Genomic DNA, 27,363 nt, shown 5'->3' with positions numbered 1-27,363 from the left:
AATACTGTTAAGATTGTTTCCAAAACAGTTTTGTTTCTTGAAGGAAGTTGCCAAGGAAAGTACATTTGGGAATTAGTAATATATTCCAATAAAAGCCACTACCAAAGTGGTGCTGGTGAAAGTAAAATGCCAGTGTGACATGAGAGCCATCTCACTTTGTTTCCTTAAAGTAAAAGTGGCATGTTGAAAGTACAGGAAAAGCTTTACTTGAAAACAAACACTTGGAAATTACACTTCTGTAAGTTCATTACCTGAAGAATTTGTCCAGAAAATAGAGCCATTATTTTCTTTCCTCCAAATATACACCTTTATTAAACAAAAATAAAGCTTTCATTTTAAAAAATAACACAGATAACAACACTTAGTTTAATTTCTAATACAATAGTACAGAAAGTTGGGAAATTTCTGATGAAATTGTCAAATAGAATAAACATTTGTTTAATTTGTTTTATAGCTTGAGCCTAATAAGCATAGTCACAGAGTTACTGGAAAAAGTAGCTGAAATTTTTAAATAGCTAATTTATTAGTATATATTCCCCAAAAACTAAAAGTAAGTTTAGCTTTGTGAGTTCCACAGATTTAATTTAAAATTTTTTGAGTTTTAAAAATGTTTAAAATATTTTGGCAGTGGTTTATTTGTATATTTGTGATCTGCTAAGTGATTTCAGTGTGAATTCTTTATTAATGCTAAGAGCATTAAACCATTTCCACTTCTGTGTTGAAGTCATATTAGCATCTTGTAATAACACTAAATGTACGTAACATATTTCTACAGCCTGTGTTGCATTTTGAATAGGTTAGCAGAATAGATGTCACCTAAGGAAGCAAACTAGGCACTCAATGGGGTTTTACAAAGCGGGTTGTACTTCCGTGTGGTACATTTCAGAGTTTAGTGGTCTGCTTTGCAAAACTAGAAACTTAATACTTACCAGCACGCTGGGAGGTGATTTATATCTAGAGGAGAGGTTCATGTTATTCAGTACACAAAGAGATTATCTATAAATCAGGTTTATTAGTCCCAAAGAGGATCAGAATAGGGAACTGATTGATGAGCCCATTTTTTATTGAGTGGAAACTACATAGAAAACTCAAGTTGTAATCCACATACGCTTGATGAGCAACAGTAGTTAATTAGAAAATATTAAGGTAGTATAATCCCACAGAAATGGCAGGTTTCATTCATTTAGCACACAGAATCTTCTCATTATCTTCTGTATCATCTTATTATATTTTTAACCAATCAGTCTGTTTTTGGAATACTAAGCCATTTATCTCTGAGCAAAGACAATACTGTTGTCTTTTTTATAAAAGCTAAACTATGGATTGATTGCTCTGTAATTACTAAAACACTTTTTACAGAAAGTGGAAAACACTTGCTTTTATTTCCTTCAAGAATAGAAGAAGAGGTAATTAGTGATTAAATAAAAGAGTTGTTTCAATTGTGCGTTTTGTAAAGCTTTAAAAATAAAAAAGACTGCTCTCAAGAAGAATGGACTAAATGAACTCATAAGTTCATGTAGCTATTTTGTCTTTTTAGTTAGGATTGTAAGTTTCCCAAGCAGGGAATATTTTATTTACATATAAAGTGACTTGTAAAATATATGAAAACATATTTTTGAAAGATATTTTAATGAAATGAGTCTCTCTCCTTTTTTCTGATAATAGATGTCTTCAAAACATACCCAGTCTACATTATCTTCAAAGATTCCTTGAGCATTTCAGAGACTATTTGAATAATACCTGTGTCTACTGACATACATGAATGTAGTAATGGGGCATGGATTAGTTGTTTATGTGTTTGCTTGACAAGTAATAGTGGAATGGGAACTGTTGTTTGTGTTAGTTCTGGTAGTTCAATATAAACAAAAGTATATCTCTAAGAACAAAGAGTTTAATTCTGCCATTTGGGCTAGTTCTTGTAGAGAAACACAGTGAGAGAATCTGAGATATCACCTACCTCAAAGAATTTGTAATTCATAAAGGGGAGATAAACCTTACACAGAACTTTTGTGATATAGTAATGCCTGACATTTAACAAACATTTTACGGTTTTTCATTCCCATTTTTAAATTTAATGCTTATTAAAAAAATCTCATCAAATAGTCAAGAGACCAGTGTCATCCTCATTTCACAAATAAGAAAGTTGAGACTCAGATTTACTCAGGATCTGACAAAAGACCAACTATATTTAAATACCAGATCAGACTATAGATGTCCAAAGAAAAGTTAGAAAGATGAAGTCTCATTGTGAGCAGAGTAATTGGAGAAGCCTTCATAATAGTTACAACTAAGGTTAAAATTAAGAGTTTTCTCAAGAGTTAGCATGAATTCTATGGTTAGAGAAGAAAGGGGATGGCAAAAGCTTGGCAGTGAGAATGAGGTGAGTGATCTAAAATTCCATGAAGACTTCCACTTTCAGGAAGATAGGACAAATATACTTTTCCCTGTTTCCTCCAGTGAGTACAACTGAAAATCCCAAACCTTAATATATAAAATAACGAAAAGAAACATAGGAAGACTCTGAAAAGTGGAGACAAGAAAGGTAGACCAACTAGGTAGGGACCTTAGGATTCAAAGAACAACATAGCAGTTAGTCGCTTAGGTATTCTTTTAAACCCTGCATATATGCCAGATTAGGTGCTAGAGGAGTAGGCAATCCCAAAACACCAATAGGCATAGACAGAAAAGCCCCAAGAAAACCCTGATTTATCTAGCCAAATGATCAGGAAAGGGATAGCGTAGAAAGACAGAAAAACAGTAGCCACTCTACTGCAAACACCCACAGGAAAAATTGTGGCCCTACCCTGAGCCACAGTAGCAGAGACTGAGTAGAGAGCCTAGGCTATCACTCCCTCTGTGCTGTAAGGAGATGCTCTAAGCTCCCTGCTGGAGTGGTACAGAGAAGGTGAACTAGATTGCTTAGACTTTCATTTATGCTGGGTAGTAAGAAAGGCTTCCCTCACAATGTCAGTGGAGATCATGTGGACTTTCACTTCTACCTGGTAGTAAAAAGGTGTTCATTCTCCCTGCTGGGGTAGTATCAGAGGTAGCCTAATGTAGAGGCAGGACTTTAATCATCAGAGGTAACAAAGTCATTTCCTTCTATTATCAGTGAAGTTAAACAGAGAACAGTAATGAAGCATCTCTTCTCCTCCTAGCCAGGGAAATATAAGTAGAGGCCTGATATTCCCATAAGGGAACTTCCATATCTATCCAATGGGACCCCTCCCCTTGAGTGTCTTCAAAGGCCAAGGGGAAAACCTGGACTTCCACTCCCACTTAGAAACAATGAGACGGTATTCCTCCTTCTCTGCCGAAGTGGCGTCAGAGGAATACAATAAAAACAAAATATGTAAATAAGATCCATACTCTTATAAGGTAATACCCCAAATTATGAAGTTTCAGTTGAAAATTACTTGTCAGCCTAAGAACCAGGAATATTTCAAACTGAATTTTAAAAATCAATCAATAGATGCCCACATGAAGATGACAGAGAAGTTAGAATTGCCTAGCAAAATTTTAGAACAATCATATAAGTGATCATATAAATGTTTCAATGAGCAATTACAAATAAGCTTAAAACAAAAGAATCTCCACAAAGCAATAGAAAGTCTGAGCAAAGATATTAAAAGTATAAAGAACAAAAAAATTTTACAACTCAAAAATAAACATAAACTATCAATGAATGGAATAAACAGCAGACTAGACAAATGGAGGAAATAATTGGTGAGCTAGAAAATAGAAAAATAGATGTTTTCTAATTTGAACATAGAAAATAAACTAAAAAGAAAAAGGACATAGCCTCAGAGACAAGTGGGACGATAACAAAATATCTAATATTCAGGTGATTGGTGTCCCAGGACAAAGGGAGAAAGAAAGCAGAGCCAAAAGAGTACTCAGAAAATTAAAGGTTGAAAACTTCCCAAATTTGGCAAAGGATAGAAGCCTATAGATTCTAGTTGAATGAACCACAAACTGATAAGCCCAAAAAAAGCCACACCAAGACACATCATTGTCAAACTTTGGAAAACTAAGACAAAGTCCTGAAAGCAGCAAAAGAGAAATGACACCTTACCTATAGGGAGGGAAGCAATTTAAATGACAGCAAATTTCACGTCAGAAACCACAGAGGCCAAAAAGAAGTGGCACATTTTTCAAGTGCTGAAAGAAAAGGAACTGTCAACCTAGAATCCTATACTCAGCAAAAAAAAATCTTTCAGGAATGAAAAGGAAATCAAGGCATTTTTCAGAAAAGGAAAAATGGGAAAATTTGTCATGAGCAAATATGACCTGAAAGAATAACCAAAGGAAGTTCTTTAAACAAAAAGAAACAATAAAAGAATCTTGAAATACCAAGTACCAAGAAAAAGCACAGTACTCTGGTATTAATTTGTGGTGCCCCAAAGTTCGTATGTTAAAACCTAGTCACAAATGTGATGGGAGTAGGGATGAGGCTTTTGAGAGGTGGGATTCCATCTTGTGAACACACAGTTAGAGGGAACTATTTGTGAACCAGAAAGCAGGCCTTCACCAGACACTGAGTCCACCGGTGTCTTGATCCAAGCTTCAGCCTCTGCAGCTGTAAGAGATAGATCTGGTTATAAGCTATCCAGTTTATGATATTTTGTAATAGCAGTCTGAATGGACTAAGACACATAGTAAGCAAAAATATTATTTAATACAATATACTTTTGCTTCTCTTGAGTTTCTAAATTATGTTTGGTATTTGAAGCAAAAGTTAAAACATTGTCTAATAAGGCTTTAGATGTATATAAAGAAAATATTTAAGGAAATTATATTTTATATGAGGGAAGATAAAGGGAAGTGAAGGGAGGTAAGGATTCTATACTTCATTCGAAACTAACAAATTGATGACACGAGAAGGTTATGAATTATGTATATATAATACATATAAATAATGTATATACAATCCCTAGAGCAACCACTAAAAAGCTATACAAAGAGATATACTCAGAATACACTGTAGGTAAGTAAAAATGGAATTCTAAAAAATGTTCAAGTAACTCACAAGATGTCAGAAAAAGGAAAACAGAAATGAAAAAATAAAAAATAAAATGGCAGGCTTAAACCATAACTTATCAGTAATTACATTATATGTAAATCACCTGTCTATGCCAATTAAAAATCTTTTGGCAGAATGAATTTTTAAAACGTGATTTCACTAGGTGCATTGGTTCCTGCCTATATATTCCTAGCACTTTGGGAGGTGAAGGTGAGAGTATCACTTGAGCCCGTGAGTTCAAGACCAACCTAGGCAACAGTGAGACCCCATCTCTACAAAAAAAAATTAAAAATTAGCTGGAAATGGTAGCACATGTCTGTTGGTCCAGCTACTTGGGAGGCTGAGTTAGGAGAATCACTTGAGCCTGAGGAGTTGAGGCTGCAGCGAACTGTGACTGTGTCACTGCACTCCAGTTGGGGTAACACAGTGAGATCTTGTCTCAAAAACAAAACATAATTTTGCTGTATGTTATGTACAAGAAAATTATTTGATTTATAACACCACATACAGGATGAAAATAAGATTGAAAAAAATATAATGCAAATATTAAAAGAAAACAGGAGTTGCTATATTAATATTAGACAAAGTAGGTTTACAGTAAGAAAATTACCAGAGAATTACATTATGAATATGTACTTGATAAAAGGATCAATCCTTTTAAGACATAAATGTATATGCACTGAAAGCTGTACAGTATGTAAAGCAAAAACTAATAGAACTGGAGGAAGAAATACACAAATTCACAATTATAGTTGGAGACTCTGGTACCTCTACCTCAATAATTTATAGAACAATTAGACAGAAAATCAACAAGAATATAGAAGAACTGAACACCACCATCACCTGACAAGATCTAATCAACATTTATATAACATGCCACTCAACAACAGTGGATTCTTTTCAAGTGCCCACAGAACACACAGAAGATAGACCATATCCTAAGTTGTAAGATAAACCTCCACTAATTTAAAGTATTGAATCATACAAGTATGTTCACTAATCACAATGGAATCAAAGTGGAAATCAATAACACAAAGGTAATAGGAAAATGTCCAATCACTTGGAAACTGAACACCAAACTTCTAAAGTATCCATGGGTTAAAGAGGAAATATCAAAACAAATTTTAAAAAATATACTGAGCTAACAAAAAATGAAAATACAGCAATCAAAATTTGAGAAAACCAGTTAAAGGAATGCTGAGAGGAAATTTTTAAAAAATTTTATTTATTATAATTTAAGTTCTGGGGTAAATGTGCAGATCATGCAGGTGTGTGACATAAGTATATACATGCCTTGGTGGTGGTTTGCTGCATCCCTCGCCCTGTCATCTACATTAGGTATTTCTCCTAATGCTATTCCCCCCCAATCCACCCACCCCCTGCTCTTCCTCCCATAGTCCCCCACCCCCCAGGCCCTGGTATGTGATGTTCCCCTTCCTATGTCCCTGTGTTCTCATTGTTCAACACCCACTTATGAGTGAGAACATGCAGTATTTGGTTTTCTGTTCTTGTGTCAGTTTGCCGAGAATGATGGTTTCTACTTTGATCCATGCCCATGCAAAGGACATGAACTCATTCTTTATTATGGCTGCATAGTATTCCATGGTGTATCTGTGCTACATTTTCTTTTTCCAGTCTATCATTGATGGGCATTTGGGTTGGTTCCAGGTCTTTGCTATTGTGAACAGTGCCGCAGTAAACATACGTGTGCATGTGTCTTTATAATAGAACGATTCATAATCCTTTCAGTATATACCCATAAATGGGATTGCTAGTTCAAATGGTATTGATATTTCTAGATCCTTGAGGAATCACCACACTGTCTTCCACAATGGTTGAGCTAATTCACACTCCCACCAACAGTGGAAAAGCGTTCCTATTTCTCCACATCCCTGAGAGGAAACTTGTCACATGACCTGTGTATGTTAGAAAAGAGGAACAGTCTCAAATCAGATATCTGTGCTTCTATCTTTCAAATCTAGAAAAAGAGTAGCAAAATAAACTCAAAGCAAAAAAGAAAGGAAATTTTAAGAGTAAAAATCAGTACAATTGAAAACAGTAACAATAGTGAGTATCAATGAAACAGAGCTGATTCTCTGAAAAAATGAATAAAATTAAAAGACTGACCAAAAAAAGAGAGAAGACAGAGTGACCATTGTCAGAAATGGTATCAGAAACCAGGATATCACTGCAGACATCAAAAGGATAATAAGAGAATAATACTATGAATAATTCCATACACATAAGTTTACAAGTTAGATGAGATGGGCCAATTCGTTGAAAAATACAAATGATCACAACTCAGTCTGAAATAGATAATGTGAATAGCCCTATAGAACTTGCTGTGGTTTGGGTATATTGAAATTTGATCCTCAGTGTGGCAGTGTTGCGGGGGTGTAGCTTAGTGGGAAGTGTTTGTGTTATGGGGACAGATCCCTCATGAATGTCTTGGTGCTGTTTTAACCATAGTAAGTTCTTGCTCTCTTGAGGCTAGATTACTTCTTGCAGGAATTGATTACTTCCTAAGTGAGTGGGTTGTTACAAAGCTAGGACACCCCTCAGGCTTTCCCCTCTTTGCACCTGTTTGCTTCCCCTTTAATTTTTTTCTACCACGTGATGCAGCACAGAAGCCTTCACCAGAACTCAAGGCCATGCCCAAAAATTTCTCAGTCTATAGAACCATAAGCTAGTCAGATATTCTTATATAGCAACACAAAAGGGACTAAGACAGAACTGTTCAGTAAATTAACATAATTATGAAACTCCCAAGAAAGAAATCTCCATGCTCAGATGCTCTTATTGAAGAAGTCTACCAAACTTTTAACGGAAGAATTAAAAGTAATTCTGTAAAATCTATTCCATAAAATAGAAGTTAAAGAAAGATTTTTCAGTTACTTTAAGAAATGTTTTCCCTTGCTTATATCAAAACCAAAGACATTACAAAAAACAAAACAAACAAAACAAAACTACATATCAGTATTCTTCGTGGAATAAACCCAAATGTCCTTAACAAAACATCAGAATTTTGCAGTATATAAAAAGAATTATACACCCCAAACAATAGAAGTTTATTTTAAGGTAGCAAAGTCAATTCACTATTTGAATATCAATGAGTGTAATCCACCATATTAATAGTCTAAAGAAAAAAAATTGCATGATTATATTAATCAGTGGAATAAAAGCATTTGATACATTTCAGCACCCATTCATGATAAAAACTGTTAGGAAAATTGCAATAGAAGGAACCTGCCTCAACCTGATAAAGAGAAACTACAGAACACCTGTAAGCCAATATTAAATGGTCAAAGACTGAATGTTTTTCCCCTATGATTAAGAATAAAGCAAGAATGTCTCTTTCCCACTCATATTCAACAAAGTGCAGGAAGTAGTAACCATTGCATTAAAGAGAGACAAAGGAAATAAAAGGCATACAGATTGGAAAAGAAGAGATAAAACTCTCCTAATGTGCAAATGACATAATTACATAGAAATCCAAGGAATCCACAGAAAAAACTTCTATAACTACTAAGTGAATCCCGTAAGATTGCAGCACACAATATAAATGTACAAAAAAGTAATTGCATTTCTGTTTAACTAGCAATGAACATTTAGACACTAAATACATTATCATTTATAATCATACATACAAAAAATACTTAGGTGTAAATGTAGTAAAACTTGTGTCGGATTTATATACTGAAAGCTATGTGTGTGTGTGTGTGTGTATATATATGTATATATATATATGTATATAGCTTTTGTATATACTATATACAGTCCATTTATTTAGCTATTTCCTGATTTATTTAATCAATATTGATTATTCATTTAGAAAATAGCTAAATGAATGGACTGAAATATCATGTTCATAGATTGGAAGACTCAACATAGTAAAGATGTGAAGTTGCCTGGGCATGGTGGTTTATGCCTGTAATCTCAGCACTTTGAGAGGCTAAGACGGGCAGATCACCTGAGGTCAGGAGTTGGAGACCAGCCTGACCAACATGGAGAAACCCTGTCTCTAGTGAAAATACAAAATTAGCTAGGCATGGTGGTGCATACCTGTAATCCAAGCTACTCAGAAGGCGGAGGCAGGAGAATTGCTTGAACCTGGGAGGCGGAAGTTGCTGTGAGCCAAGCGCTCCATTGCACTCCAGCCTGGGCAACAAGAGTGAAACTCCATCTCAAACACACAAAAAATGGTCATCACAAATCGATATACCTGTTAAACACAATTCCTGTCAAAATTATAGCAGGATTTGTTTTGTAGATAGAAACAAATTTTATTCTAAAATTCATATGGGGGGAAGAAAGAACCTGAATATCTAAAAAGATTTATTAAAATAATGTAGTTGGAGTGACTAGTGGTCCTGATTTCAGGAACTCTATAGATATACAGTAAACAAAACTGTGTGGTATTGGCAGAAAGATATACACATAGATCAGTAGAACAAGATAGGGAACCCAGAATTAGACCGATACTAATATAGCCAACTGGTTTTTGACAAAGATGCAAAAGCAATTCGATAGAGGAAAGATAGCCTTTTCAACAGTTGGTTTTGAGGCAACTGGACATCCATAGTACATCCATAGTCCAAAAAATTAACCCTGATGAAAATATCATGCCTCATATAGAAAATGAACTCTCAAAATAGATAAAAAATAGAAATATAAAACATAACACTTTTAGCCAACAGTCATAGGAGTAAATCTTTAGGATCTAGGGCGAGGCAATAATTTTTTTGTTTGTTTTTTGAGAAGGAGTCTCGCTGTGTTGCCCAGGCTGGTATGCAGTGGCACAGTCTCAGCTCTGCAACCTCTGTCTCACAGCTTTAAGTGATTTTCCTGCCTCAGCCTCCTGAGTAGCTGAGATTACAGGCGAACACCCCCTCACGTGGCTAACTTTTTGTAGTTGTAATAGAGACAGGGTTTCACCATGTTGGCCAGGCTAGTCCTGAACTCCTGACCTTGTGATCTGCCTGCCGCAGCCTCCCAAAGCACTGGGATTACGGGTGTGAGCCACTGTGCCTGGCCAATTTTTTTTTTAAGACTTAACCCCCAAGGCATCATACATAAAAGGAGAAGTTGTTAAGTTGGACTTTAAGATTTTTTAAGTTTGTGCTGCCCTATTACGAGGATGAAAAGAAGCTCTAGAATGGGAAAAAAGATTTGCCAGGCACATATCTGACAAAGGACAAGTGTTTTGAATATATTAAATATAAAGAATTCTCAACACTCAAAAGCTAAATACAGACAGTCCAATTAGAATGGGCAAGAAAATGAAGATTTTTCACCATCAGTCATTAGTCATTAGAGAAATGCCAAGTAAATCGAAATGGGATATCACTATACATTTATCAGAATGGCTAGAGTGAAAAATAATGACAATACCAAATGCTGGTATGGATGCAGATAATGGATCACTCATACATTGTTGATGGGATATATAATGACACAGTTGGGCAGTTTCTCAAAAATCTATGTAGCTACTATACAACAAAGAATGCACTCCTGGGAATTTATTCCAGAGAAATGAAGATTTATGTTTACACATAATCCTGTACATGAACGTATATAGCAATTTTATTTGTAATAGCCAAAAGCTAGAAACAACCTAGATGTTATTCAGTGGTGAATGGTTAAGCAAACAGTGGTACATCCTTAACCATGGAATGCTACCCACTAATAAAAAGAAATGAACTGTTGGCATATATGACAACCTGGATCTCCAGAGTATTATGATTTACCAAGCCAATCCCAAAAGGTTTCATTCCATTTATATATCATATAATGTGATCCCATTTACATACTGTATTATTTCATTAATATAATAGTCTTGACAAAAACTGTTCAAATGGAGACTAGATTAATTGTCAGGGGTTGAGGAGGGAAGGAAGAGGTGTTGGATGTGGTTATGAAAGATCAACATGAGAGTGGTATTAGAAATGTTCTACATCCTGACTATATCAATGTCAATATCCTGTTAGGGATATTGTAATATAATTTTGTCAAACATTACTGTTGGGAAAAATTAAGTAAAAGGTATAGCAGATCTGTGTATTAAAAGCTTAAAGAAAAATGAAGTGGAAGGTACCTTTTGGTGAAGTAAGTGACAGTGAGGTAGAAATGTATTTTGTAAAATCTTTGAATACCAAGATAAATTTTGGATGTAATTATTTAGATCATAAGGGACTGCAAAAAACCTCGATTCTATGGGTATAGCACAAAGTAAATGAATAGAAAATTACTCTGGCCACATATACAAAATGTCTTATGTGTGCAATTATAGATTATGACAATATTTCACAAATACCTTCTAAAATATCTTAATGTTTGGAAATTATTTTTTCTAAAAAAGGAAAGCCTTAAAATAGAATTGGGTTGCCTACATATTAATAATTTTAAAGTAGTAAAACTATTAAATTAGCATTATTACATTACATGGGATAGCCCTTTTAGTTTATAATATGTTGATGTTGTTTGTAAGTACATTGTTTAGATCTTTGATTATGTATTCCCTTTGAAATAACTCATAAAAGATGGCTACGTTGCAATCACAGATTCTTGGAGAATCTGAAGAAAGTATCTGCTCAGATAGATGAACCATCTACCTAATTTTTCATACAGCAGGGTACACATACTACCTGAAAGCAATGTCTGAGTCTAGTTTTTTTTTTTTTTTTTTTTTTTTTTGAGACAGAGTTTCGCTCTTGTTACCCAGGCTGGAGTGCAATGGCGCGATCTCGGCTCACCGCAACCTCCGCCTCCTGGGTTCAGGCAATTCTCCTGCCTCAGCCTCCGGAGTAGCTGGGATTACAGGCACGCGCCACCATGCCCAGCTAATTTTTTGTATTTTTAGTAGAGACGGGGTTTCACCATGTTGACCAGGATGGTCTCGATCTCTCGACCTCGTGATCCACCCGCCTCGGCCTCCCAAAGTGCTGGGATTACAGGCTTGAGCCACCGCGCCCGGCGAAACTTGATTAGGAGATTAGGAGCCGGGCACGGTGGCTCACGCCTGTAATTCCAGCAGTTTGGGAGGCTGAGGTGGGCGGATCACCTGAGGTCATGAGTTTGAGACCAGCCTGACCAATATGGTCAAACCCCATCTTAAAATAAATAAATAAATAAATAAATAAATAAATAAATAAATAAATAGAAGCTTGATTAGAAGAAAATATCCAGAGTATTGTATATCATTAATTCCAGTGTAATATGAAATCATTCAGAAACAGCTACCTAATGAGCATCTATTTGCTTGCACAGTACCTATGGCAGCCACCACATGGGATCCAAAAACTATTTTTAAAATATTCCTTATGGCAGGAGGCTTACAATCTAGTTTAAGAAGCAAGATGTATTTATGAAGTAATTAACTATTAGAGGTGTCAGAATAAGAATCAGATAGTTCCTACTTTTAGATTGAAAGCATCAGAACTTCTAAATTGCTTCAGAAAGACATTCTGGTAACCAGTGTACCATTACCTCTTTTGGATTTGGGACTGTGAGGTGGGAAATAGAATTCTTTTTTATAAATAAATGTCATGCAAAGTAAAACAGAAAAACTGAGGACTGTCTGTATTTATTTAAAAACTAATTCAGACCTTATGTTGAATCTTGGGAATATTGCCATGAAAACATAAACACAGTCCCCTTTTTTACTGTTCTAGGGGATAAACTGGGGTCATAGGATGAAAGAATACTTATTCCGACTCCAGGGTGCAAAAAAAGATTTTTGGCATAGGCTGCATGAAGAGAGTGTACTTATTGTGCTAAGAAGAATTTGACTTTGAATGAGTTATTTAACCTTCTTGAATTTTAGGGCCCTCATTTTTAAAGTGGGGACAATAACAGGCAATGTAAGAAAGTATTGGGTGCAGAGCCTGGCAGTTCTTAGGTACTCAATATTGGTAGCTACTGCTATTATTGGTTTGAACTATTTGATGAATGGCTTAAGAGGCAGGATTTTAGGAGCTGGAACACAATATTAAAACAGGAAAGGTGGATATTCCTTTGTTTTCAAAGCAGTAGAGACTTGTCTATTTGGTATAAAAAGTTGTATTGAGAAATAATACGTGTAATTGCAAACAGTGTGTCTTTTTAAAAGAACTTCCTACTTTTTAACAATCTTCTGGATTAGTTTCAGGTGGTCTTTTTTTTTTTTTTTTTTTCTTTTCAGCATGACATTAGTTTTTATGTGGGGCAGACTTTTATAATATAATAACTTTGCTTACCAACTTTTACTCCTTACTTTTTCAGAGATTGGAAATGCTTATGCTGTGTTAAGTAATCCAGAAAAGCGAAAACAGTATGACCTCACAGGCAATGAAGAACAAGCTTGTAACCACCAAAACAATGGCAGATTTAATTTCCATAGAGGTTGTGAAGCTGATATAACTCCAGAAGACTTGTTTAATATATTTTTTGGGGGCGGATTTCCTTCAGGTACTTTAATGTAATTAAAGATATTATATTTTATGAAGCTACAGAGCCTTACCTCTAGTTAGATTAGAGATGTATCTACCTTTTCCCCTACATTTCTTGTAATGTTTTGATCCTGTGATGGTTTTTCATGAAAGCAGGAGAAAAATGTTAGGGTTACTATTTTTACAAAGTAAAACATTTTAATTAAAAAAACCCCATATTTTCCTAGAACATATTTTAGTTAAAAAAAATGAAGAGTACAGATATTCTGTATTTTATACAGAAAGGGAATATAAGCAGGAAATGTAATGGCAATGTCTTCGGTAAGTACTATTATAATTATGAGTGGTTTTCTTTACTTAAACCTGGATGACTCTTTGACATTGCTTCTTTAGAGATCTTTGTAAAGATTTTATCAATAACATTATAGTTTGCTAATTTGGATGTAAGTAGAGGTACTCATTTCTATTTCCATTTAAACAGTAGAAAGTCTGATTCATAGGTTATATACAAAGTGGATTTTAAAAATTACATTAAAGTAGAAATAGCTAACTTGTTATCAAAGTGAAATATTGTATTGATACTACTAAATGGATAGATTTTATAGTGCCAACATAAATAGTATTAAACTCCACTTACATTTCCAGTAAGTGGTCACTTAACATAAGGTTTTTGGAAACTGTGACTGTAAGTGAAACAATATTCTGAATAACAACTAATTTTACCACAGGCTAATTGATATAAACAAGAGTTAAATTGCTGAGGCATATAGTACATCATGTTTACTTGAAGTTGCGGTTTTCAAGGACCTATTGATGATGTTAAGTGAGGACTTAGGTACTGTGAGTTGTTAGTGTAGAAATTAATTTTTCTTGAATGTAGCTCTTCTAAGGTACTTAAAATTATAGCTTTAGTCTTATTTACAAAATTTACTTCAGGTGCTGAGTTAAACATCCCATTCAAAATTAGGAGAATCTTCATAAATGTAGCAATGTGATTTGACCTGGTGGCCCTCTCTGAATATTATTGAGAAAGGTTGTGGTCATTTCTTTTTCTTTTTTAATAGAGACAGGGTCGTGCTCTGTTTCCCAGACTGGAGTACACTGGGATGATCACAGCTCAGTGCAGCCTCAAAATCCTAGGCTCAACCAATCCTCCTGCCTCAGCTTCCCAAGTTGCTAGTATTACAGGCATGTACCACCATGTCCAGCTAATTTTTTAAAACCTTTTTTGGAGAGACAGGGTCTTGCTATGTTGTCCAGGCTGGTCTTGAACTCCTGGCCTCAAGCGATCCTCCCACCTTAGCCTCCCAAATCCTGTGCTGGGATTACAGAGGTAAGCCATCATGTCTGGCAAGGTTGTGGTCATTGATAGGATGTTTTGCAAAGCATCCCTGAAGGAAAGAGGATATATGAATACAAATTAATGACTGAAAATATAATCTGTGTTTTGACATGTTAGAATATATAATTACAGAAACATTATTAAAGCTAGTAATTTTGACTGGCTAGGAACAATCAGAAATCTTTCAGACAATAGTAAATTTTCTACTGATAGTTAATTTGCAGTTATTTTGCTAGTTATAACATAGTTTGTCAGTGGTAGCCATTTCTGATTGGCCATCTTATAGGAAAACAACTTGATTGTTTATCAGCAAGAGAATGTTTGAATAAATTGTGGTCCACCTATACCAAGATACATTATAGAGCTATTTTTAAAAAATGAATTTGAATACTGTCTTTTGATTTTTAGAGATGTTTATGATGCATTGATAAATGCAAAAAGCAAAGTTTCAAAGTAATAAACCAACATTTATAAAAACAACTAATCACAACAAAAGTCCTCTATGAGTGTAGAGAAACTCTTAATCAAGTTTTCATAAAGGAATTTCTACCTGTAAAGGAAGCAGATTGGGAAGAATCGTTACTATTTCTGTCCACCCTTCACTCACAAGAAAAGAGGGCAATAAGTATTTACTACTGAAAACAAACATGTACTGTTTTAGTAATTTTTAAAAATTAAGGAAAAATGTGAAAGAAAATATATTTTTTCTGACCATAATTGCTCTCCCTAATTTAACCTCGCTTTTATTTTTTTAGGTAGTGTACATTCTTTTTCAAATGGACGAGCTGGTTATAGCCAACAACATCAGCATCGACATAGTGGACATGAAAGAGAAGAGGAAAGAGGAGATGTACGTTTATGACTAGGAATCACAAAATGGCAAATTTCAGCTCAGGAAAAGCAACTAGAGTTGTCTAAAAAGAGGGCAGGTTGTTGTAGGGAATAATGAGTTTTCTCTTACCAGAGGTGTTCAGTAAAGACTAGAAAATCCTTAGGGATATTGTAGGAATAGGAGGTGAGGTCAGCAGGGGGTGGTTGGATAGTATGACCCATTTAAATTTGTTACTCAATGATTCTAATGAAGGTAAACCTGCACTGTGCACGTTAAGAAGGTAACTTGTTATATTTGGCCCTGAAGAATTTAGAATACTGAAAAACTAGAATTGGAGGTAACTTTCCTTGTTCTAATGCAATTATACCTAATTGCCTATAGCAGTTTAATTACATGAAGTGGAAAGGTAAATGGAAAGAGCACTAGACTAGAAATTAAAAGGCCTGGCCCCCAGCTTTGCCACTCATCAGCTCCCATCTTCTAACCTCAAATCCAAGGTAAAAATGGTTTTACAGCCTGCAGCATATTGATAGAGTCTCTGTGTATGTTGGGGGAGGGAGTTGGGAATGAGAGAGAGAAAAGAATGAGGACTTCCTCATCTATAAAATGAAATCAAATTCTATCAGTGTTTTTCAAATCAGAATCTCCTAGTGATGTGCCTGGACAGTTATATTTTTAAGAATCACCGAAGGAGGTTGGTATGGTTAAGTTTGAAAGCACTGAACTAGTGATCTCAAACGCCCTTTCTGCCTCAAAATGTATGACAACTGTTGGATTATTAACAATTACAGTTATATTACAATTTGTTATTCTTTGATGATTTTTTATAGGGAGGTTTTTCTGTGTTTATCCAGCTGATGCCCATAATTGTATTGATCCTCGTGTCATTATTAAGCCAATTGATGGTCTCTAATCCTCCTTATTCCTTATATCCCAGATCGTAAGTAGCTAAGTGAAGTTTTACAAAAATGAATTGTTATTTCTGACCTAGCTTCCTTTAAAGAGATTGTGTTCTTACAAACTTTTAAGTGCCAGATCTATTACTGCAAGTATATCAGATTTTAAAATTTATATCTAATATTTAAAATAGTTACTTTAAGTAATAAATGTCTTATGTTGTTAATTTATATTTCTGTTCTTCCACTGTGGATAAGGACAGAAATGCTATATTTGAACTTGATAACAATTTAATGTGGTAGGTAATGGGTTGACATTAAAAACAAAAGTACTCCGAAGGACAAAAATACTTTAAAGACAAATAGAGCAATGATTGATCTTACATAGATTTATATCATTAAGGGTAAAGTGACTTTTCAGTTTGCAAAATATCGATTAAATAAAAGCAAATATTACTTTTTTGTGATGTACTTTTTTAACCATATACTTTATATATAAGAAGTCAGGACATAAGAAAAATGAATACAGCATCCATTCTAGACAACTTTAATACAGTGAACATAAAGGAAACTATAACATCATATTGGCTGTTATAGCAGCATGAACTTTATAAAAGCAGATAAAGAAAAAATAATAAAAATCCTATTGGCAGTGATTTTACAGTATTAAAATCACATTGGTCTAAAATAAGAATTACCTTATTTTTTCTAAATACGTTTTTTTTTTTTTTTTTGAGATGGAGTTTCACTCTTGTTGCCCAGGCTAGAGTGCAGTGGTGTGATCGCGCCTCACTGTGACCTCCGCCTCCCAGGTTCAAGCAATTCTTCTGTCTCAGTCTCTCAAGTAGCTAAGATTACAGGCATGCACTACCACGCCCAGCTAGTTTTGTAGTTTTTGTAGAGATGGGGTTTCTCCGTGTTGGTCAGGCTGGTCTGTAACTCTTGACCTCAGGTGATCTGCCGGCCTCAGCCTCCCAAAGTGCTCACATCTGTAGATGTGAGCCACCGCACCCAACCCAAATAAGATTTTTATTAACTAAAAATTGGGATACCTTTGTAAGAACATAGCATATTTAAAAGTGTGATTACTTTTTTGTGACATGAAATCATGGTTTTAGGCAATTTTAGAAAATGTAAATAAGTTACAGTTTGTGTATTTCTTATCCAAAATGCTTCAGACCAGAAGTGCTTTGGATTTTAGATTTTTTTCAGATTTTGTAATATTTGTATATATTTTATGAGATATCTTGAGAATGGCACCCAAGTCTTAGGAAGTTTATGTTTTATATATACCCTATACACATAGCCTGAAGGTAATTTTATACAATATTTTTAGTAACTTTGAAACAAAGTTTCATGAAACAAAGTGTGTATACATTGAACTATCAGAAAGCAAAGGCATCACTATCTCAGCCACTCATGTGGACAACCTGTGGTTGTTTGGTATCATTCTTGACTCTGAATTTATATGCTACTGATAAGCAATCATTTTCTTACTCTAATTCACACATAAGTATTTAACAGTGAAGAAATAATATGTTCAGGGGCAACTAACCAGCATGGTAGCATCACCAGAATACCTGTTATCAGTTGTTAAATAATAGCAACAACAAACAACTACAGGTTTTTAGTTTCCACCTATGATGCTGCATTTTGATTAAAAGGTTACTGTGTACTATTACTCTGTTTTCACTTTGATTCATCACATGTGGTCAGCTGTGGAATTTTACACTTGTGCCATCATGTCGATGCTCAGAAAGTCTTAGATTTTGGAGCATTTCAGATTTCAGATTTTCGGATTAGGGATGTTCAAACTGTATTACCAATATTAACTTTTCAATGATTTTTAATTGTTTTTGTTTGCTTGGTTTATAGTAACATTTTGGAATGTCCAATTTTAATTAAAATGATGCTGCATCTCTTTTACAGTGGAACAGGGCAAACTATTAAAATGCAGACAGAAAACTTGGGTGTTGTTTATTATGTCAACAAGGACTTTAAAAATGAATATAAAGGAATGTTATTACAAAAGATAGAAAAGAGTGTGGAAGAAGATTATGTGACTAATATTCGAAATAATTGCTGGAAAGAAAGACAACAAAGTAAGTTTATCACATGTTTAACATTTTAAAACTGATTCACAGTCTTTGGAACTGATTAATGTAGGTTTCCCTATTCAAGGAATGTTCTGGAATTCCCTGGCACATATTTGGAGCACAGTACTTAAATGAGATCATGCATTTTATATACACGTGGCCTAACACAGGAACTGACACATAGTAAGGACTTAATAAATGGTACTTGTGTATTGTTGTACCAATACACTTGTGTATGTTGTACCACCATATCAGTAAATATGTGGTTCAATAAGTAATACCAAGTTTTATTGTATTGATAATATCCATTGTAAGATGTGTCATTCTTTTATGTACCACCAAGAAAGAAAAAAAAATCCTGGCAGATAAACTATGTCATCAATTTTAAGATGCATCCATCCTGTTCTCAGAGTTAAGTTTGAAACTCTTTATTAATTTAGCTTTAGTACTTAGAATTTAACCTGCAATGAGTTTTGCTGACATTTCATTTTTCTTTCCTTTGTACACAGAGAGGCTCTTTGGAACACTCAATTTGCTTAGCCGTTTCCAACCTTAGTTTTCTTAATTTAAGGAACACTTCCGCCTATAAAAATTGACCATAAGAATCTGCTGAGATGTTGCATGTGAACTGAGTGTTGTGGTTCTTGTTTCTGTAACACCATTGTTACGAATAATAATGTAGATCATATAGTGTAGTGTTAGCACAATTGATTTTAGAATTAAACAGAGTAAAGTTGAATCCTAGCTCTGAAATTTTTAGCTGACAATTTTAGCTGATGAATTGTAACCTCTATGAGTTTATTTCATGTGTAAAATGGGTGATGATGATGAAAGGAGGAAATAATAGCTATCATTTATATTAGGCCTACTGTTTCAGTCACTGTCCCAAGCACGTTATAAGTATTAACTCATTTAATCCCCACAACAATCCTGTGAGGTTATTATACTAATTTTACACATGAAGAAACTGAAGCAAAGAGAGATTACTAACTTGCCCAAGGTCAAAGAGGTCATTTGTGATTCAAAACCAGACAGTTTGTCTCTGGAATCCAGGCCCTGTGTTCCAAAGTCTTCTCAGAAATAACCAACTTGATGGGTTTGTTGTGAAAAATAAATCACAGAATAAAGTACTTTACACATAGTAAATGTTCAGAAAATGTCAGCAGTTATTAACATCTCCCCCTTTTTAGGGAAAAGTTGATAAAATAAAATTTCTAAGAGAGTTCTTAACCTCTTTTGGTTTTCTCCTCTATACAGTGGCAGTTAGAGATGTGACTTCCTTGACTTCTAACTCTGAGTTTGCAAAATCAGTCTGTGCTGTGTAGATAAGATTACATTAGACTAGTAGTGATTTTTAGGTTTTCAGCTGGGAATGAGTTGCCACCCTCCCTAGCACCCCCTCCTTAGAGACATTTGGTAATGTCTGGAGATACTTTTGTGTGTCATGATGGGATGGGAATGGCAGGGATTGCTACTGGCATCTAGCGGGTTAAGGTCAGGGATGCTGCTAAACATCCAACAATGCACAGGACAGGTCTCCCACAACAACAAATTATCCAGCCCAAGCAGTACTTTAAAAAAAATGGAAAGAATATTAAGCGAGGCAATGGAGAGCTGGATTGGAATCTAGACTCTGCCATTCGTTAGTAAGTCTCAAATTTCTCCTTTGAGAATAGTTATCTGTAAATAGATAAAAGTGCATTATTTGTAAGTAAATGGCATAGAATAATATTGATTGAGTTGTTAATCCTAGTCCTTTGATTTAATAAAGATTATTTCTGGAGATCTTTACAAATGGAACACACTCAACTGTTGAGTATATTTTGAATGTGATCTTGGCTAATCCATATAAACCTGATGTCTTCTACTTTGGCCATTTTGTTGCAGAAAGTAACTGATTTCTTTTTTCTTTTTTTGTTACATCTTCTTTAAGTGCTCCTAGTCTTTACAAGTATTAATAAACTGTGAAATGACTGAGAGTAACAGGAAAAAACAAGAAATACTCCTTGAAGAATTTTGATTTGTAGTCTGTGTATCATTAGTAACTGTGTTGTCCATGCACTGAAGGAAGCCTCAGAAGTACTTGCTGAATAGCAGTATTATGATTGTATAACAAGCATTTTTTTCTGTGTTCCTTCGGTAACATTAGTTTATGTACTTTTCAATGTCAGTAAACTCAGAACAAGATTTTAAATTTTTGTATTAAATACTTAAGCCTTGGGATAATCTGAAATCCTAACAGAAGACCACAGCAAAAACAACCTTAAGCATATTGAAAAGCATATAATATTTTTAGGAAAAGAGGCCAAGATGATGCTTCAGAGGAATAGTGTTTAAACCACTAGGGAACGGGAGTAGAGAGAAATAATTCCAACATAAGTTGACAGGATTCTATCCTTATTTATTTTCTGGTTTTTTGTTTTTTTTTTTTTGCCTGCTAGACATCAGATAAAGTTTTCATTAATTTTTTTTTCCTACTAAAATGGCTTTTAGGAGTTGTACTTGGATTTTTTTTTAAGTCAGTTAATCAAAATATTTCAAAGCGCTCCTATAAAGCATCATTTGAGCTTAAGCAACTAGGTAACAAAATTTTATTCAATTAGCAAAATATTTTTCTTTGTTAACAGAAACAGATATGCAGTATGCAGCAAAAGTATACCGCGATGACCGACTCCGAAGGAAGGCAGATGCCTTGAGCATGGACAACTGTAAAGAATTAGAGCGGCTGACCAGTCTTTATAAAGGAGGATGAACTGGAATTTTTATTTATATACCTTTTAGCGTATTCTTTATTTTTTCTGTAAGTTTAGTTTCATCATGAGAGATGAAGGAAAAGATTTGATATTGAAAACTAAACTGAATAGTTGGTTCCTGAAATCTTGGACTGCTCATGACCTACTGGCTCCTTTAAATAGTAATTGAAAACTAAAATTGAATATTTTAGTTATGCTTCTATGATTATTTTCATTTTTAAAGCTTACATGATTCCTAACTAAAATGTCTTGAGAAAGGATTATCATACCTGTAGCAATTTCCAGTTTTAGTGATTCTCCGTTTTTTCCCTTGTCATGTAAATATTTATGGAATGATCAGTTTGTGTACATACAGGTTACTACTTTTTTATTTAAATTCTTTTAGTGTTTAGCTCCATGAGACACTTAAGTTTAAATTGATGGAATAAATGTTACATGACACATTTACATTTTCCTTATCAAGTTGTCAAATATGTGGAGTTTAAACAATGAAACTTTTTCAAAAAGAAAAAACAAAAACTTTAACTTTGTGTAAAATCTTATAGCATTATCAGCTTAGAGGGAATTGATATTTTTAATATTGCCGTTATATTCCAAAATATATATTGAGATAAATGAACTGGTGTAGAATATCAGTTTGCTATTTAGTTTTATGAATTACTATACATATACATGCATAGAAATGAAATGCTATGCTGATAGATTTTAAAGAAAATATGAGGAAATGGTTATAAATATTAAACTAAAAGGGTCTTCAACAGTAAAGTGCAGTTATGTCATTTACAATTCCAGTAATTAAAAGGCCACCAAATTTTGATGTGTATGTCCTTGAGGCTGCTAAAATTTATGAAGAGGACTCATATATTCCCCCATAGAAATTTGCAGTTTCTTGGTGATCAAAATAAGCAGGATCCAAAGAAGTTATTCTACAAATAAATAATAAGAAAAATGAGTACTAAAATATAGCCTTGTGCCTTTTAACCCTATTGCCAACTCCTAAACATATAAGTAGATTACAGTATACTTATCTGATCAGAGCATGATCTGTTTGGCCACATGCAACTGTGAGCAGAAATAGAGCAGCAGGTAGAATAGTAACTTAAAGCAAGTCATCCTTAAAAAACTCTGAGCTAAAATCTATGCACTATTGAGTCATTAAATTAATCCTGTAGGAATAAACCCCTTGTAAGTAAATCCATATTATGAATTAGAAAAAAAAAAACAGCTGGAAATTCAAGTTTTTGGTGCCTGTATACTAGATATGAAACTATTTGATTTCTAGTCTTCTGTCTTTAACAGTTGTAATATATTAATGATTTTGCTTTATACTTAGTTAATGGAACATAAACATATCTTTGGTACTTTTTTTGTGAGTGAGAGAATGCTAGCTAGGGTGGCTTTGTTCTTTGTTTAAATTATTTTTCTGAATGTAGTTAATTTATGGCATCTGTTGAATAAAACTGCTAAAATGACCTCATAAAAATGTTATGTTGTATCCCCTTTTCCAGGTGAGTCAACAGAAATGCCTGATTGAATTAGGTTAAACAAAACATACTGTCATAGGAAATCTGGACAGCTTAACCAACTTGCTCTTAGATATGTTACCTTAAAAAAAAAAAAAAAAAAAAAAAGCAGTGCTAAAGCGAAAATACAATTTTAAATATTTTGTTGAGCCTGTAGAATGTTTTTTTTTTTTAAATAAGTTCATAGCATTTTAACTTTGAAAGTTCATATGCATCAGAAAATTTATAAAAACTCGAGTAAAAAATTTCATCTATTTATTTTTCTAATTTTAATGGCAGATTTTCACTGTTACAGTTGATAATTCTGTGAACTTACCTTCTTGTTGACTAATTCTTTTTCCCTTAATCTGAACTTTAAAGGGATAGGTGAAGTTATTATACCAAGTTAAGTAATACCATAAAGTGTATATTATAAAGTCATATATGGCTTTGGACAGTATTACATTTCAGTTGCATTGCTACATTCCATTAAATTTCATAAACTGTTAGGGAAAATGTGTTTGATAAAATTTTCTGCAGTGAGAAATGACAGACTGAGTGCCTGACAATTTAAGCAACATATGAAGTATGCAAATAAAGATTCAGTCCTTAATGTCACCTGTATCATGGTGTAAAAGCTCAACAAGTGTCTTAGAATTTGGAGTTAACTGTATAAAGTAAGAAGAGTTTAGATATCTTGAGTTAAAAGATTTTCATGTTTGCTGCTTTTTTTAAATAAAAGTCCCAACATTTTGCCATCTTATTTTTAACTACATGAACTTTGTAATTTCATTGGCTCATTCTAATGACCACCTAAGTCCCCAATCTTTGAATATTGCTTTATTAGCTCCTTTGACTGGTGTTCTAACAATTTAGCAGCAGTTAGATTTGTTAATGCTTTACATTTTTACCCCTTTTTACATAAACACACACAAATACACACATGCATATACACACAAACAATATTGTCCTTCTGAGAGTTTGACCTTTCTCCTCTTCTTTTGATTCCTTAGTTCCTAAACAGACTGGTGCTAGTCATTTAGTCATTTGTAAATTTCAGAATGTAGTATGATTAAGTAAGTGAACTGAATTCTTAACAATGAAAAATGTCAAGTTGGATTCATCTAATAAAGTAAAAATAATATATTTTGTAAACATTACAGTTGAATGCCTAAATAAGTTATTTGTTTCATAATTATTACATGCTTGTTTATGATTTACAAAGGTTTGGTAGAGAAATGTACAGCCCTTAAGGCATATGTTGCCAGTGCATTAAACTACTCAACTTTTGTGTCAGCTCAGGTGTTCATAGGAACAGAAATGTGGAATACCAGCTTTTTACCTTAATTATACTTTTATGTTTAATTTTTCTTCCAGTTAAATCTTTAATTATACTAAAGTAGTTACCGAGAAAAATGATTAAGTTTTTGATTTCCCTTCTGTTGATCCGTAGTATTTTTAAATGAAGCTATTTATCACATGTGACATGCTAATGTTAATGGATTCCTATGTATTTCATTAAAAAAATAAATCTCCCACCTGTGTTAAGACAGTTAAATATTTGTTGATGTTGGCTTGAGGACCAAGTGAGCCAACTTGCCAGTTAAGCAAATTTTATGTCAAAGGACCAAATGGTTAAAAGAGGAGAATTTGTACGTTTGTTGAGCTTCCCCATGTGAAGCTTGGGTTCAGTACTATCTTATTACTACTATCCATCTTCATATTGAGTGAAACAAACTGAAAGGAAATTTGTAATCTTTTTATCATCTGAACAGAAAAATTAATGAAAATCAACAATAAATCTGAATTTTAATTTTCATTAAACAGCTGAAAAACCTTGTGTGTTGACCACATTGGACGACCACCTAGTTAAAATCCATAAAATTCTCTATAAACCAGTGAAGAGAAAGTAGTCTGGCAATAATTTCCAACTTTTTAAATTGTAATTTTTAGTTACAAAGAAAAAGGATAGAATGAGGCTTTTCAAGGAATTCTTGCTCATCCCTTCAGTAATTTGGCAGGCAACACAGTCCTAGAATTCAGCTTCCTTTTTGGTTTTATTACTACTAAATGGATACTTTCATATAAATGGAAACATTTTTCCTCAAAACAATTCAAAACGTACTCCTTATATTAAGGATTATGGCACCACATTTTTTGTAAATTCCCTATGTGTAACTTTTTCCTGTTGGTATGTATTTTTTTCATTTAATATGACTCTGCTGGTGTTGGGGCCAATAGATTTGTGAATATTCTGTGGATGTGTCCATGTATAGGTGTATGTATATATTTTTTCCAGCTAATACCTCAAACGTGTGATTGTTTAATATATACCACACTATGTTTGCACAGAGCAGGGCTTCCATTAGCAGTGGATATTTTTATTTCTAACTTTGAAAATCAGTCCACACAATTTCATTGGTGTGAACTCTTTCTGTTGCTCTTTTTCATATTTTAATGCAGAGATTCCTATTATAAGGCCTGTGCTTCAAACATAATTGTATCTTTCTATATCCCGCCATCTGGACACACATAGGGGTAAGAAGTATTTCTTGAAATGTCCTTGTTTAGTAAGTTAGTAAAATTTGGGATGACCAGTTGCCAAGATGTCTCATAACTGCATAGCAGATGACACCTGGCATAGATGTGAGCAAGCCTCATTCACTTCAGCACAAGATTCTGTATATTTCAATCTGATAGTCTACTTTGCCATTTAAGTACACTATTAAAATCATAGAGATTTTCAATGACATTGGAGTATTGTAATTATTAGTTTCAAAAAGAATTATTTTGAATAGGACAGTTCAACCATGAGAAGAAACAAACATAAATGATATTTTGCAGTTTATCTGTATTAAGAAATGCTTCTTGCCAATTTCTGCTTTTGGTTTTTGGATTGCTACATAAGACTTTCTTTCCGTTTACTTTATGCGTTTTTAAAAGCTGCAGGTAATTTTTAAGGTTTGATGGAATTTTAATGGAAGCCTTGTTTTAAGTTAAATGAAACTGGTAAAGGAGAGCTTACTTTGTCTATAATGCATTCAGGATCATAAATTAGATTTAAAAATGAAATGTCTGATTTGTAAAATATTTAATGTTATATCAGACTTACATAAAATTTTCTGTGAGAACTCAAAGTAAATGCATTTGATTTTTAATGAATGTTCTGCTGAATGAAATATGAATTTTTGTCTTTCAGTCTCTGTAGTTTATCTCAATATATTAATAAAAAGAAGGTCTGTTCTCACTGTAAAATGTTTGGTTTTTTATCATGTTTTATACTCTTAATATGGCCACTCTTTCATTCATTTAGCTATTTAACAAGTGTGTCAATGCTTGCTATATCCCAGGCATTGAGCTGAGTGCTGGGAATTAATCATTGAATAAGACAAAAACCTGGAAGAGTTTACATCTAGCAAAGAACATATATATTAAATAAATAATTGTAATTACAATAAATGCTACAAAGAAAATTACATGGTACAATGAGAACATTTATCTCGAAGACCTAAACTATTCAGTGAGGGTCAGGGAAGGCTTCTCTGAAAGTGAGTTTAAGCTGACACTCAAAAGTGAGATTGGTTGGAGTAAGGTATGCTAGAGAAATAGGCAGAATGTGCTAAGTTGGTAAAGTGATAAAAATCTTTATGGAAGTGAAAACAAACTTGTGTGATCATAGCATAAGGAATCCACGGTAGATGAGAGAATTAAGTTAGGGGCCAGATCACCATAGAATGATTAATAGAAACCATGATGCTGACACTGATCTTTATTCTAAGTCAATAAACTTGATTTTCAAGGAAGGAGTTACGTGATCTGATTTGGGTTTTTAGAACATCATTTTAGTTGCTATATGGAGACTGGAGGGCAAAAGAAAATGTAAGAAGGATAGGTTATTGTCAAAAGAGAGATGATCATGGCTTGGACTAAGGTAGAAATATAGTTAGGTGAATAGTTTTCAAAGATAGGAGGTAGAATCAACACAAGTCTGTTTGGATTTGGGACATAGGGAGGCAGCAATTAAAAACCAGGCTAAAATTTTCTGAAAATTTGGCTATGAAAGGGAGTAGTAGAAAAACGGTGGTAGCTGAAAGATCATGAGATTTCTAAAGAAGCTTTTCTTTTGAGGGTCTCGCTTTGTCACTCAGGCTGGAGTTCAGTGGGGCGATCACCACACAGTGCAGCTTCAAACCCTGGACTCAAGTGATCTGTTTGCCTCGGCCTCCCGAGTACCTCCTGGCCGCACACCACGTTCCGCTAATTCTTTTTTTTTAGCCGGGATCCTCCCTTCCAGGCTGGTTTAGAACTCCTGGGCTCAAAGGATCGTCCTGCCTTAGACTCCCAAAGAGTTACATGAGATCTTACTAATTTTTAAAAATTCTGATGTAAAAGGGGCTTGCTGTTCAGCTCATCACACCATCCCCTCAAATTTCATCTACAAGAAAAGGTTTTAAGATAACGGACCCTGAAAAAGTAGTGACATTTATACACCC

The 27,363-nt window shown here is 34.0% G+C and overlaps 1 protein-coding gene across 2 annotated transcripts in view; it reads left to right on the top strand.

Annotated features, from left to right (window-relative positions):
- Positions 1–26,125, top strand: part of DNAJB14 (DnaJ heat shock protein family (Hsp40) member B14) — a 52,307-nt gene extending 26,182 nt beyond the window's left edge. For both annotated transcript variants that reach the window (XM_010340123.3, XM_003929515.3), the window contains 5 exons: positions 13,283–13,468; positions 15,547–15,641; positions 16,454–16,563; positions 18,449–18,621; positions 21,243–26,125. In XM_010340123.3, the coding sequence (XP_010338425.1) occupies positions 13,283–13,468; positions 15,547–15,641; positions 16,454–16,563; positions 18,449–18,621; positions 21,243–21,367 (689 nt within the window). In that variant the 3' untranslated portion in view covers positions 21,368–26,125. The remainder of the gene's footprint in view (positions 1–13,282; positions 13,469–15,546; positions 15,642–16,453; positions 16,564–18,448; positions 18,622–21,242) is intronic.
- The last annotated feature ends 1,238 nt before the right edge of the window (positions 26,126–27,363 follow it).

Source organism: Saimiri boliviensis, chromosome 3, assembly GCF_048565385.1.
Source record: "Saimiri boliviensis isolate mSaiBol1 chromosome 3, mSaiBol1.pri, whole genome shotgun sequence".
Taxonomy (NCBI): Eukaryota; Metazoa; Chordata; class Mammalia; order Primates; family Cebidae; genus Saimiri; species Saimiri boliviensis.
This window is presented reverse-complemented; position numbering and strand designations above follow the sequence as displayed.